Source organism: Martes martes (assembly GCF_963455335.1).
Source record: "Martes martes genome assembly, chromosome: 9".
NCBI lineage: Eukaryota > Metazoa > Chordata > Mammalia > Carnivora > Mustelidae > Martes > Martes martes.
In genome coordinates this window covers 82138313-82151438 of record NC_137896.1, presented here as the reverse complement: position 1 = coordinate 82151438, position 13126 = coordinate 82138313, and the positions used below count along the sequence as shown (strand labels likewise).

The 13126-nt window shown below is 37.8% G+C and overlaps 1 protein-coding gene across 1 annotated transcript in view; it reads left to right on the top strand.

The window, feature by feature from the left end:
• Positions 1 to 13014, top strand: part of RAB1A (RAB1A, member RAS oncogene family) — a 31793-nt gene extending 18779 nt beyond the window's left edge. The window contains exons 3-6 of the mRNA XM_080813029.1: positions 4015 to 4110; positions 8698 to 8793; positions 10821 to 10952; positions 11185 to 13014. Of these exons, the coding sequence (XP_080669155.1) occupies positions 4015 to 4110; positions 8698 to 8793; positions 10821 to 10952; positions 11185 to 11382 (522 nt within the window). The 3' untranslated portion in view covers positions 11383 to 13014. The remainder of the gene's footprint in view (positions 1 to 4014; positions 4111 to 8697; positions 8794 to 10820; positions 10953 to 11184) is intronic.
• The last annotated feature ends 112 nt before the right edge of the window (positions 13015 to 13126 follow it).

The following is a 13126-nucleotide window of genomic DNA, read 5'->3' as shown; positions in this document are numbered from 1 at the left end:
TGCATTAAAATAAACATCAAGCACATGAAAATGTAGAAAACGTGATACTAGCAAAAAATACATATATGAGGAAGGGATGACATTCTCAATATATAAAGCACACTTACATACTAAATAAGAAAAGGATGTTTGTCCTGATGGAAATACGGGTAAATACACGAATGGGCAGTTCACCAAAGAAGAAATACAAGTTGACAGTAAATACGAAAAGCTCAGTTTTATTTGTAATTAAAGTACTTTAAAACTAGGAGGTACTTAATTTTTATTAAGTTAGCAAATATTAAAATCAGGAATCATCCCTGTATTAGATCAGCAATGCTGGGTATGTGGGAAGAATCTGGAGTCTCTTGATGAAAATGGTTATAGCCTGAGGTGTCTGTATTTCAAAGAAAATCCTCTTTGGGATGGTTATTGATCTAAGTCATACGTTTTCAGTATTGCCTACCTACACACAGAATTGCCTGGGAAACATTTAAAAAGTACTGATTCCCCGGTCCCTAGAATAGAGATGAGCTGCACAAAGTATAATAAATATATAAGCTATGAAAGCACAGAAATATATAAGCTACGAGAGCACTATTGGCCAAGGAGTTAAAGAATGTTTGGACAGGGGCGCCTGGGTGGCTCAGTGGGTTAAAGCCTCTGCCTTTGGCTCAGGTCATGATCCCGGGGTCCTGGGATCGAGCCCCGCATCGGGCTCTCTGCTCAGCAGGGAGCCTGCTTCCTCCTCTCTGCCTACTTGTGATCTCTGTCTGTCAAATAAATAAATAAAATCTTAAAAAAAAAAAAAAAAAAAAAGAATGTTTGGACAGTCAGTATTTCCTGAGCTCAAAATCCAAGAATAAATAAAAATTGTGACCTAGGGGCTGGGGATTAGGAGGTATGCATAAAGAAATGTTGAAAATTTGGACAGAAGAGAATGTGCAGTGGCTCAGAGGCATGCAAGTAAGGCAAATTTTAGGGACGTAAGTAAGAATTCTAACAAAGCATTAATAGTATTTACAGCAAAATACATGTCATGTTGGAGTGCTAAGTGAATATTTATTGCACTCACTTTGTTCTTCGTTCACTTTCTGTCATACCTGATACTTATTAGGCACTCATTTAGAAAGAAGTAAGATTTTTTAAAAAATGAATACCTAGTAATGGTAACCAGCATTTTGTCAAATTTCATTCAATGCTTTAAAAATATCCTTTTACCCAGTGATTTTTGCATGTGTATAAATGTGAATATATGAGGAAGTCAACATGGCTACCTCTAGCCACTTGGAACTCTGACACATTTTACAGTTTGTTTTTTTTTTTAAGATTTTATTTATTTATTTGACAGAGATCACAAGTAGGCAGAGAAGCAGGCAGAGAGAGAGGGGGAAGCAGGCTGCCTGCTGAGCAGAGCCCCTGGTGGGGCTCAATTCCAGGACCCTGAGATCATGACCTGAGCTGAAGGCAGAGGCTTAACCCACTGAGCCACCCAGGCACCCCACATTTTACAGTTTTTCCTAAGAGATCTGTTTTGTTTTCATTCCATGGACATACTACATTCAACATTATGGAGACTTGCCCACACTGTTTTCATTTCTTCCTTTACTCTTTTTTGGAGTGTTGTAATGCGAATCCCAAATATGTCATTTCACTCCTTTATACTTTTCACAATGCATTTCTAAAAATTGGACATTTTGAGGGTACCTGGCTGGCTCAGTTAGTGGAGTATGTGACCTTTGATCTTGGGGTTGTGAGTTCAAGGCCCACGCTGCTTTAATTACTTAAAATCTTTTTAAAAATGAATAAAAACTGGATATTTTCTTATAACAATGTCATTGTCAGCTTACAAAATAAATTTCGCTGATTGTCTCAGAAGTGTGGTATCACAGTTGCTTTGAATCAGGATTCAGACATGGTCTATACATCCCATTTGGTTGTTTGCTGCTCAATTTTTTAGAGTTTTTCCAACCCCCTTTTTTATTTAGGTATTTTTCATGTCTTTTACTTTTGGCGGAACCTGTGCAGTTCCTCATATAGATTATCCAACATTTTAGATTTGTCACTTTGCTTCTTTGTGGTGACTTTAAACTTGTTCCTTTATCACTCCTGTTACTGTAATTGGAAGCCCCAGAACTGTGCTCTTATGGTAGCTACTAGCCCTGTGGCTTTTTACATTTAAATTAATTAAATTTAAAATTCGGTTCCTTATTCTCACTAGCTAGTGGTTACTATATTGACTAGCACAGTTTATAAAACCTTTTCATCATCAGAGTTCTGTTTGATAGGGCTGCCTTTTTTTTTTTTAAAGATTTTATTTATTTATTTGACAGACACAAGTAGGCAGAGAGGCAAGCAGAGAGGCAGGCAGAGAGGAGGAAGCAGGCTCCCCGCTGAGCAGACAGCCCGCCGTGGGGCTCGATCCCAGGACCCTGAGATCATGACCTGAGCCGAAGGCAGAGGCTTTAACCCACTGAGCCACCCAGGCGCCCCAGTAGGGCTGCTCTTAATAGATTTAGGCCCATCTTTGTTGGCAGAGTACCTGCTAAGTGTTGCTTTGTGCTGGCTTAGATTATTCAGTGGGTTTAGGTGGTGATAGCCTGATCTCTCCATTCACATATCTTTTCACAAACATTTTCACTTTTTTTTTAAAGATTTTATTTATTTGTCAGAGAGAGAGGGCACAAGCAGGGAGAGTGGCAGGCAGAGGAAAGAGGAAGAGGCAGGCTCCCCACCAAGCAAGGAGCCTGATATGGGACTTGAACCCAGGACTCTGGGATCATGACCTGAGCCAAAGGCAAACGCTTAGACTAAGCCACCCAGGCATCCCACATTTTCACTTTAAAGAAAAAAGTTGTTTTGTTTCCATTCTGAATGTCATAACAGATACTTGAGGAAAACAGGTATAATTTTAAAAGTTTATTATTGGGTTAAACATTATTCACACAAAAACTTGTGCACAAATGTTCATAGCAGTATTATTCACAGTAGCCAAAAAGTGGAAACAACCCAAATGTCCATCAGCTGATGGATAACAAAATGTTATTCAGCCATAAAAAGGAACAAAGTACTGGTACATGCTGTAACATGAATGAGCCTTGAAAACTTTATGCTGAGTGAAAGAAGCCACACATAAGAGGCCACATCCATTCACATGAAATGCCCAGAATATGCAAAGCCACAGGGACAAAAATTACATCAGTAGTGGTTTCTGGGGTCAAAGGGGAGATGAGGAAATGGAGAGTGACTGCTACCAGGAACAGGGTTTGCTTTCAGGGTGGTAACAACATTCTGCAGTTAAATTTATGGTAATGATTATATAACTTTGGGAATATACTAAAAACTACTGAGTTGTGCACTTTAAAATGAATTTTATGGTATGTGTATTATATCTCAATTTTTATTGATCAATTTTATTATATCTAAGTCATAGCTAGGAAGTAAAATTGACTTCTTAAAAAAAACTGGAAGAGAATGACGTGAGCATTTCTTTGTGGTGAATATATTGGGTGGAGGGTCAGGGGAGCAAGAATTTTGCTGATTAGCAATTAGAAAAGTCATTTGTAATCATTGAAAATATAAAACCTTTTTTGAGGGGCGCCTGGGTGGCTCAGTGGGTTAAAACCTCTGCCTTCGGCTCAGCCTGCTTCCCCCTCTCTCTCTGCCTGCCTCTCCACCTACTTGAGATCGCTCTCTCTACCAAATACATAAATACAAGCTTAAGGAAAAAAAAAAACCTCCTTGGGGAAAAAAATAAAATAAAACCTTTTTTGATATGATGTATGTAAAGAATTTGCCTAGAGATGTTTGGTAAAATTAAAGAACAGCTATTGAGAAAATCCTAAGAAGAAACTGCTATTAAATAGTGTATTGTAGTCAGAACATGAGCTGAGTACTGGAGTGGGATGAAGTAGCTGTTCTCAACATGTTACGGCTTATAAACTTTATCAAACTTTGTAGATATAAGTTGACATTATATTTTCTTATTTCCTCTATTGAACATTAATTTTATTTGTTGACTTTTTTTCCCTTCAGGATGATACATATACAGAAAGCTACATCAGCACAATTGGTGTGGATTTCAAAATAAGAACTATAGAGTTAGATGGGAAAACAATCAAGCTTCAAATAGTAAGTCATTTTTAAACTAGAATTTGTTTCGGGAAATCATTTTGGTAAATTTAAAATGTATTGTCACTTTTTAATATGCTAAAATATAAAGGATCTTAATCATGCACCTGTGATAGAATGGTAGAATAAGAATTGTTTAGATTAAAAATGACTTCTCTCGTTGAATTTTATGTTCATAAAGAAATACATGTTGTAAGTTATACTTGGTCCTAGTTTTTTCTTGTGCTTTTATCAGTGGGGGGAGTGGGGCTCTCAGTTGAAGTTTACCTTGTCTTAATAGTCAAAGTAGATTGAGCTTTTCCTGATGTCTTTTACTGTGCTGAATACCCTGGAACAGTAAAAGAAACCTTAGGAAAGGGTTTTCATATGTGGTTAGTTGGAGAGTTTTATTTAGTTCTTTTTTATTTATTAGACTGTATGTACCAACTCTGTAGAAACAAGAATTATTGGAAAGGAATTTAGCTTTTTAACATTTATGTTAGTGTTTGTTCAGAAATAGTTTTACAGCTTAGAAAACTAATGCCAAGAGATGTAATGACTTGCCCGCAGTTACTGGTAGAACCAAGTGACTTACAGCTGGCTTTCCTCAGTATTTTGTGTCTCTGTGCCATCCTAGCCCCCTTATCATTCATTCCATCCCCAACCCTGAACTAAAAACAGGCAGTGGTAGGGGCGCCTGGGTGGCTCAGTGGGTTAAAGCCTCTGCCTTCAGCTCAGGTCATGATCCCAGGGTCCTGGGATCGAGTCCTGCATCGGGCTCTCTGCTCTGCAGGGAGCCTGCTTCCTCCTCTCTCTCTGCCTGCTTCTCTATTTGTGATCTCTGTCAAATAAATAAATAAAATCTTAAAAAGAAAAAAAAACAGGCAATGGTAGTAGTTCAGTTGTATCACCTTTATATAGGGTTTGGGCATTACAACTGTGGGCATATCATTGGTCTTCAAAAGCATTAATTTCTGGGTCTCTTTTGGTATTGACTCTTCATACAAGGTAACATAGAGAACCACTGACTGCCAAAAGGAGTTTTGGATTTGGAGTTGGAAAACTTGAATATATTATCCTCACTCTGGTATATATTGTCAAAGAGTCGTGTGTTTAACTTAGTTGAGCTTTTTTCTTGGGACTCCATTTCTTAGCTCTAAAATGACCATGATGATACTTGATTTACTAACTTACAAGGTAGTTGTGAGAACCAAATCCAGTAGCTCTGTGTCTGTGGATACAATAATGTGTGTGTAAAAGCCTGTTGTAAACTTTTGGGCATTACATAAATGTCACTGGTTATGTGACATACTCAAATAAATGGATGTTTGACAGTTTGTTTTTTAGTTGTTCCCTTTTTTCATCTGCCTTTGATAAGAAAAAAGAAGGTACATTACAAAAGAACTGGATTTCGATAAAAGGAGCATACTTAATACTACAAAATAGGACTTGCAAGGATATGGTTATCAGAGAGCTTACTCTGAACCAGTGAACAGATAACCTTCCATATTGATTTTTCCCATTTTATGTAGAGTGCCAACTTTATACTTCGTACCACAAAGAATATTGCAAAAAAAGATGTACCCAGCTGTCTAACTTAGTTACTGGTGTGAAATGATTATATTATGTGTGATCATTGAGCTCATAAGGGGTTTGAGTGTGTATTTGTGAAACATCCATTTATTGCTCCTTTCCTGTGGCTAGAAGGCATCTTACAGGTCAGTCGCTCAGTCTGCCTTTCATCTTCAGTAGGAATTTCCTTTTCCTATCTGGTGCCTTTTTTTTAATACTTCTGGTAAGTTCACCATTTTTCAAAGCAGCTGGTTCCATTTATAAATAACTTCTGATTGTTAATTCTTTATATTGAGCTGAAGCCAGTTTCCTTTAATTTCTCATTCCTCTGCCTTTCGGGGCCACCTAAACATGATTAATTCATTTTCTATTGGCAGCCTGCCCTTTAGGTTGATCTTATCACAGACTTCTACCTCTGAAGTCAGTCATTCCTTTCTGGAAGCATGCTTCCAGAACTTTTTACAATTTGGGTCACTCTTGCACATTATAGGAGTGCCTTTCATTAAAATGTAATTCCTAAAATCAAATATGAGATAGATTCCCCCAGTGTGGACTACATGGAGTAAATTTTCTCTTGATTTGGACTTTGAATTTTTTTCTCCCCTGCACTTCAGGATTCATGCCCTTTTCTCATAATTAATCCATTCAAAGATAGATGCAAGATTACAGACATGAAGGAAACAGAGCCCCCGCAGGAAGAGATGCCATTTCAGTGGGAGAGATAAATATGGAAAAATCAGTTACCCTGTGATTACAAGGGTTAATGAGAATTAGATACAAGGAGTGACCAGTTGGAGAGGAAAGTACTGTTAGGATGAGAAGTCACAGGAGTTTTCACAGTGGCAAGGAGACAATTATTTACGTTAGTGTTTGTTCAGAAATAGTGTCTTCCTTTTCTTGTCTAACTTTGCTCTCTTTGTGAAAGGGTTGGTGGGTGGAGAAGGGAACTAATATTTTTTTATGGAGCAGCTTCTGTAATCAGGCTAGGCATTTTACAAACATTAGTTCATTTAAACCCCTTTAGCAGTTCTATAAGGTGAGTGATACCTAGGATCTGTAGTTGAGGACAACTGTTAGGTGACTTTCCCTCGTGTTAAATAACTAGGAATGTAGGTTTGATGTTTTGAAGTCAGGTTGCCTTGACTCCAAAGCTTATGCTTCTCCATGGATGTCCTGAAAGAATTTGAGGCTCCTCACTTAAACTGTACATGTAAATAGTCTTCTGTGCTCTCAAGCTTAGCACTTTGGACAGTAGAGGTAATGAAGCTGTGGTGACTTGTTTGTTTGCTTTAGATTAACAGTTGTTAACATTTTACCTTATTTGCTTCATTCTTTTTTTTCCTGGAGCATGCTGAATTACAGACATTACATTTACTCCAAAAATACTTGACTGTGCATCTCTATTTTACTATGTAATGCCATTTTCACATCTAAAAAAATTGACACTAATGCCATAATGTACTCTTAATATCCAGTCTGTATTCACATTTTCCCCAAATTGCAACTTGTTTTTAATACCCCTGTGTGGGCTGGGTCTTTAAAAAAAAAAAAAAAAGGAAGTGGTTTCACTGAGTGTTCCTGAACCTTTAGTTTTGCCATTTAAGATGTTAGGGGCATCAATGTCAGGTTGATGGATATATTCCAAAACTTTACAGTTCCTCCCTTTAAAGGCTATTGGGGTTTCTTGCTGGCTGGGTTGATGGACTGTTGATCTCATGGTTGTGAGGTTTGAGCCACACACTGGATGTGGAGATCGCTTAAAAATAAAATATTTAATTTTTTTAAAAGGGGGCTGTTGCTTTTTAATCTCTATTTGTCTTAGGCATCGAGTCCATTTTTTAAAATGGTAACCATTAAGTAACCATTGTGCTATTTCCCCATCAGTATTATCTTTAACCAATTTCTTTTAGTGGGGTAGTTAGCTATTCTGATTACACAAATATTTTAAGAAGTCATTGACTAGGGGCACCTGGGTGGCTCAGTGGGTTAAAGCCTCTGCCTTCAGCTCAGGTCATGATTCCGGGGTCCTGGCATTGATCCCCACTTCGGGCTCTCTGCTCAGCAGGGGGGCCTGCTCCCCCCCCCATCTACTTGTGATCTCTATCAAATAAATAAATCTAAAAAAAAAAAAAAGTCCATTGACTAGGAGTAATTCAAACAAAATTCTCATTGCTGTCCTTAAAACCAAGGCTTTTAAACAGTTGAGTTTGCCTCTTGATGTTTTTAACAATTAGTTTTTTAAACCCAGAATTTTAATGTAACAACATAAGCATTTGTTTTCATTGCTTGAGCCTATATGGTTGAAGTGTGGTAAATGGATCTTAAAATGAGTTTTATAAGATATGGAATCATCTTACATTGTTTTTCCTAGCAATGAGATAGTATCTTACTGAGATAGTCAAAGTGCTATCTTGACTAGTAGTTATCCGAAGTAGGTCCTTTCAGTGCATGTGCTAACAAGTGATTCTCTCTTATTTGTGAAAGGATACAGTGTTAACCGGGTGTGAGGCCAGCAGCTTTCCTAATTGAGTCAACCTGTCTCTGCATTCATACTGAATGCCTTGCACAGTGCTAAGGGCTATAGGGAATATGAAAAGTATGATATAGTTTTTGTTTTGTTTTAAGATTTTATTTATTTATTTGACACAGAGAGACATCACAAGTAGGCAGAGCAGCAGGCTCCCCGCTGAGCAGAAAGCCCAATGCGGGGCTCAATCCTAGGACCCTGACATCATGACCTGAGCCGAAGGCAGAGGCTTTAACCCACTGAGCCACCCAGGTGTCCCTGATACAGTTTTTGAATAAGTTTACTGGGAGCATTACAGCAAGCTAAATTAAGGCATTACCTTCTTTTCTGAATCTTCAGGTATTTGGCATGCAGTTTAGGAGTGTGAGTATTGAGGGTTAATGTTTCCATGTCAAATCTTGATAATCTCCAAAACTATGTAAATTTTAAACTCTCCTCCCTCTTCCTGCCCTTTCCCCCAACTCTTGTTTAATGTAATTGTTTTGATTTCTTGATTATTTTGTTAACAGTGGGACACAGCAGGCCAAGAAAGATTTCGAACAATCACCTCCAGTTATTACAGAGGAGCCCATGGCATCATAGTTGTGTATGATGTGACAGATCAGGTAAGTTCCAGGAGGAAACCGTGCTGCTGTGACAAAGTAAAAAGTTCCTACTTGATAAATTTCAGATTCTTTCACTTTGTACATATGGCATCAGTGTTATTTACATGGCACAATACTTTGTCTACTCCCAGATATAAATGAGTCACATTGAAAAACATTTAAAGCAGTACTCTTTTTAAAACAGGTACATTGGTATTTTTCTTCCCTCCATTATTTGAATATCTAATAAATTGGCCAACCAAAATTTTATATTTTCCTTTATTTTTTCATTTAGTAAATAGGAAATTTAGTAATTGGTTTTATGTTTGCTTTCAAGGGACTCTCCTTATATTTACTACCAACTAACTTTTTGATCATTTTGGCAAGAGTTTGTAGGGAGCTGTGGATTGTTCAGTGTATACTGTGTTCTTGGTGCAAAGTATTAGCAGGAACTTACTTGTTAGTAATTAAACCTCTTAGTTCCCAAAAGTGAGATTAAAGGTCTTTGCCTGTGGAGGATACAGTTCAGAAATGGCATGAGCTGGAGGAAGATTTTTTTTTAAAGATTTTATTTATTTGACAGAGACACAGCGAGAGAGGGAACACAAGCAGGGGGAGTGGCAGAGGGAGAAGCATTCTTCCTGCTGAGCAGAGAGTCTGATGTGGGGCTCGAACCCGGGACCCTGGGATCATGACCCGAGCTGGAGGCAGATGCTTAATAACTGAGCCACCCAGGTACCCTGGAGGATTTTTAAGAGGACAGTGAGGGGGCACCTAGATGGCTGTCTCTTGAGCAGCCGACTCTTGGTTTCAGGTCATGATCTTGGGGTTCTGGGATCAAGCCCTAAATGGAGTTCCATGCTCAGCAGAATGTCTTGTGTCCTCTCTCCCTCCGTCTATCCTCCCATCCCTCCTCCTGCATGAGCCCTCCTCCCACGTGAGCATGCTCTTTCTAAAATAATCTTTAAAAGAAAAAAAAAATATGAGTATTTAAGTTTAGCTGTTGAAATAATGTAGGGGGTATAGAGATAGTGTAAAGATGGTGGTCCAGGGGCCATGAGTGTTCTTTTGATCAGAAAGAAAATTTCAGGGTCCTTTTTTTCTATCAAAGAATGAAGGTAAACTTTGAATATTAGAATTTATTTTTCTCGTGGCAAATGTTAAATTTTACCTCAACTCTGAAGTAGCTAATTAGGAGATAACTAGAATCATAGGCTTTGGTCAGTGCCATTAGAAGTATTGGATGAGGGGCACCTGGGTGGCTCAGTGGGTTAAGCCTCTGCCTTCGGCTCAGGTCATGATCCCAGGGTCTTGGGATCGAGCCCCATATCAGGCTCTCTGCTCAGCAGGGAGCCTGCTTCCCTCTCTCTCTGCCTACTTGTGATCTCTCTGTCAAATAAATAAAATCTTTTAAAAAAAAGTACTGGATGAGTGATGTCAGGAGGAGAAAAAAGTGATGCTAATTTTAAAAATCTCAAATCATTATCATGAGATACTTAAGTATGAAAATTTTCCTCCATTAAATGTGTCTTGGAAAAGAAAACAAGCATCTTTAATTAATTTTATAATATCTAGTATTCTAACACTAGGTGCTCTTGTTCATGAACCAACATTTTATTAGATTTCAAAAACCAGCTGTTTATAGGTGTGCTTAAATTGCATATTCTAGGGTGCCTGAGTGGCTAGTCAGTTAAGCATCTGCCTTTGGCTCAGGTCATAGTCCTTCTCCCTCTCCTTCTGCCTGCTGCTCTTGTGCTCTCTGGTGCTTGCTCTTTCAAATAGCTAAAATCTTTAATTTGAGCTGTAGCTTATTGAACTGTATTTCTCTCTTTAAGCCTTCACATTCTAATCTCTTTTCATATAGGTACTGATAGTCATTTTAATGTATCACTTCACTTCCTTCCCAGCACTGCAGTTGTTATTTTGTAGCTAGAGCTGTCTCACTAGTTCTTCATAGGCCAGGAAAAGACCCTTGGTTTTTACTTGCTTATTTAGAGTGGTTGTGTTTAGAATTGTATGATCATTCTTAAAAACATCTGTCTTCTTAGGAGTCCTTCAATAATGTTAAACAGTGGCTGCAGGAAATAGACCGTTATGCCAGTGAAAACGTCAACAAGTTGTTGGTAGGGAACAAATGCGATCTGACCACAAAGAAAGTAGTAGACTACACAACAGCAAAGGTATGTTTCAGCTTTGATTTTCAAACTGAATGTGAACTGGGTGTTCAATTGGGATGATGTGTGGGTATGGAGTCACCCAACAGCCGCAACCAGCTGACAGCCTTTACAGTCAGGGCAGTGTCTGTCTGGATTCTGTAAACTTCAGTCTGTCCTCAGTCCCCATTTCAGATGCTAGGAAAGTACTAAGTGGGAAAAAAATTTCAGTGTTAATTAAGCCTTACTATTCTCTTAGGAATTTGCTGATTCCCTTGGAATTCCATTTTTGGAAACCAGTGCTAAGAACGCAACGAATGTAGAACAGTCTTTCATGACGATGGCAGCTGAGATTAAAAAGCGAATGGGTCCTGGAGCAACAGCTGGTGGTGCAGAGAAGTCCAATGTGAAAATTCAGAGCACTCCAGTCAAGCAGTCAGGTGGAGGTTGCTGCTAAAATTTGCCTCCGTCCTTCTCTCACAGCAATGAATTTGCAATCTGAACCCAAGTGAAAAAACAAAATTGCCTGAATTGTACTGTATGTAGCTGCACTACAACAGATTCTTACCGTCTCCACAAAGGTCAGAGATTGTAAATGGTCAATACTGACTTTTTTTTTATTCCCTTGACTCAAGACAGCTAACTTCATTTTCAGAACTGTTTTAAACCTTTGTGTGCTGGTTTATAAAATAATGTGTGTAATCCTTGTTGCTTTCCTGATACCAGACTGTTTCCCGTGGTTGGTTAGAATATATTTTGTTTTGATGTTTATATTGGCATGTTTAGATGTCAGGTTTAGTCTTCTGAAGATGAAGTTCAGCCATTTTGTATCAAACAGCACAACCAGTGTCTGTCACTTTCCATGCATAAAGTTTAGTGAGATGTTATATGTAAGATCTGATTTGCTAGTTCTTCCTTGTAGAGTTATAAACGGAAAGATTACACTATCTGATTAATAGTTTCTTCATACTCTGCATATAATTTGTGGCTGCAGAATATTGTAATTTGTTGCACACTATGTAACAAAACAACTGAAGATATGTTTAATAAATATTGTACTTATTGGAAGTAATATCAAACTGTATGGTGATAAGTATTGTTTTAATTCTTATGGTTAAAGGGAAATAGAGCCTTGCATTATACTCAAAACAGCCATTTGTGTGTGCAACCAGGGCACTATAGACCTATCTTAGAGCAGCATCCAATATGCTTTCCAGATAATATACCCAGTATATGACCTAGGGTGGCTTCTGTGTTGTATAGGGATTTAACCAAGCCTAGTGGTTCAGGGAGACTAAGTTGAATGGTAAACAAGTTTAGAATGTATGCTACCTAGTCTGTTATCTCTGCTCCTTCTCTAAAACCATTTGAAATGGCTTCATCAATCAACATTTTGTTCTGTGGTAGAGGTGGAAAGCAGCACACCTCTCTTAATTGGCAAGTGATCAGACTAAATTGTGTGTGTGCTGATACTGTTTCTTCCATGCTCTGAGTCACACGTCAAACTATTTTATCCTCCAGAATTACATAATTTAGGTTGGAGGAGAGTTAAAGCATTAAAGTAGAAGCAGGAAATTTACTATTGATGGCCCTAATTTTAGGAATTATATCCCTAAAAATTAACTGAAAACACAAATGCTAGGTGGGAATGATAAATGAGAAAAATGTATTTATTTCAGTGGAATTTTGCACAAGTGAAATTTTGTTAAATAGGACCTTAAAGATCCTAAGGTTTGTTTTTATTGTGGGAAACAAAAACCTTTTGCTAACGATGACATTTTTGAGGTGATAGAAGTCAGAGATTGTTTCCTTGGGGTTGAAACAGCAGCCAAAACATTCTCTACTTAGGCACTTGGGATGTGGCTGTTGGCAACACTTTTTATGGTGGGATCTTTAATCCAGTGATAAAATTTAAACTAAAACCAAGCCAAAAATGATAGGTTTCTTTATTTTCACTAAACAGGCAACTGAAATACATGGTACAAAAATAAGTGGTAAGATTATTGTAAAATGAAATGGACAGAATAAATATTCAATTTAATTTTTCCATCTATGAGAATTTCACAATAAAATCATAGTTTACTTTGTATTATAGATGTGCTTGTTGGATCTATTCATCCTCGCATAAGGCAACTGAAAAATCCCTCAAGTTTTACCAATAGTTATTTGGGTAAAGTTTTTTTTTTTTTTTTTTTTTTTTT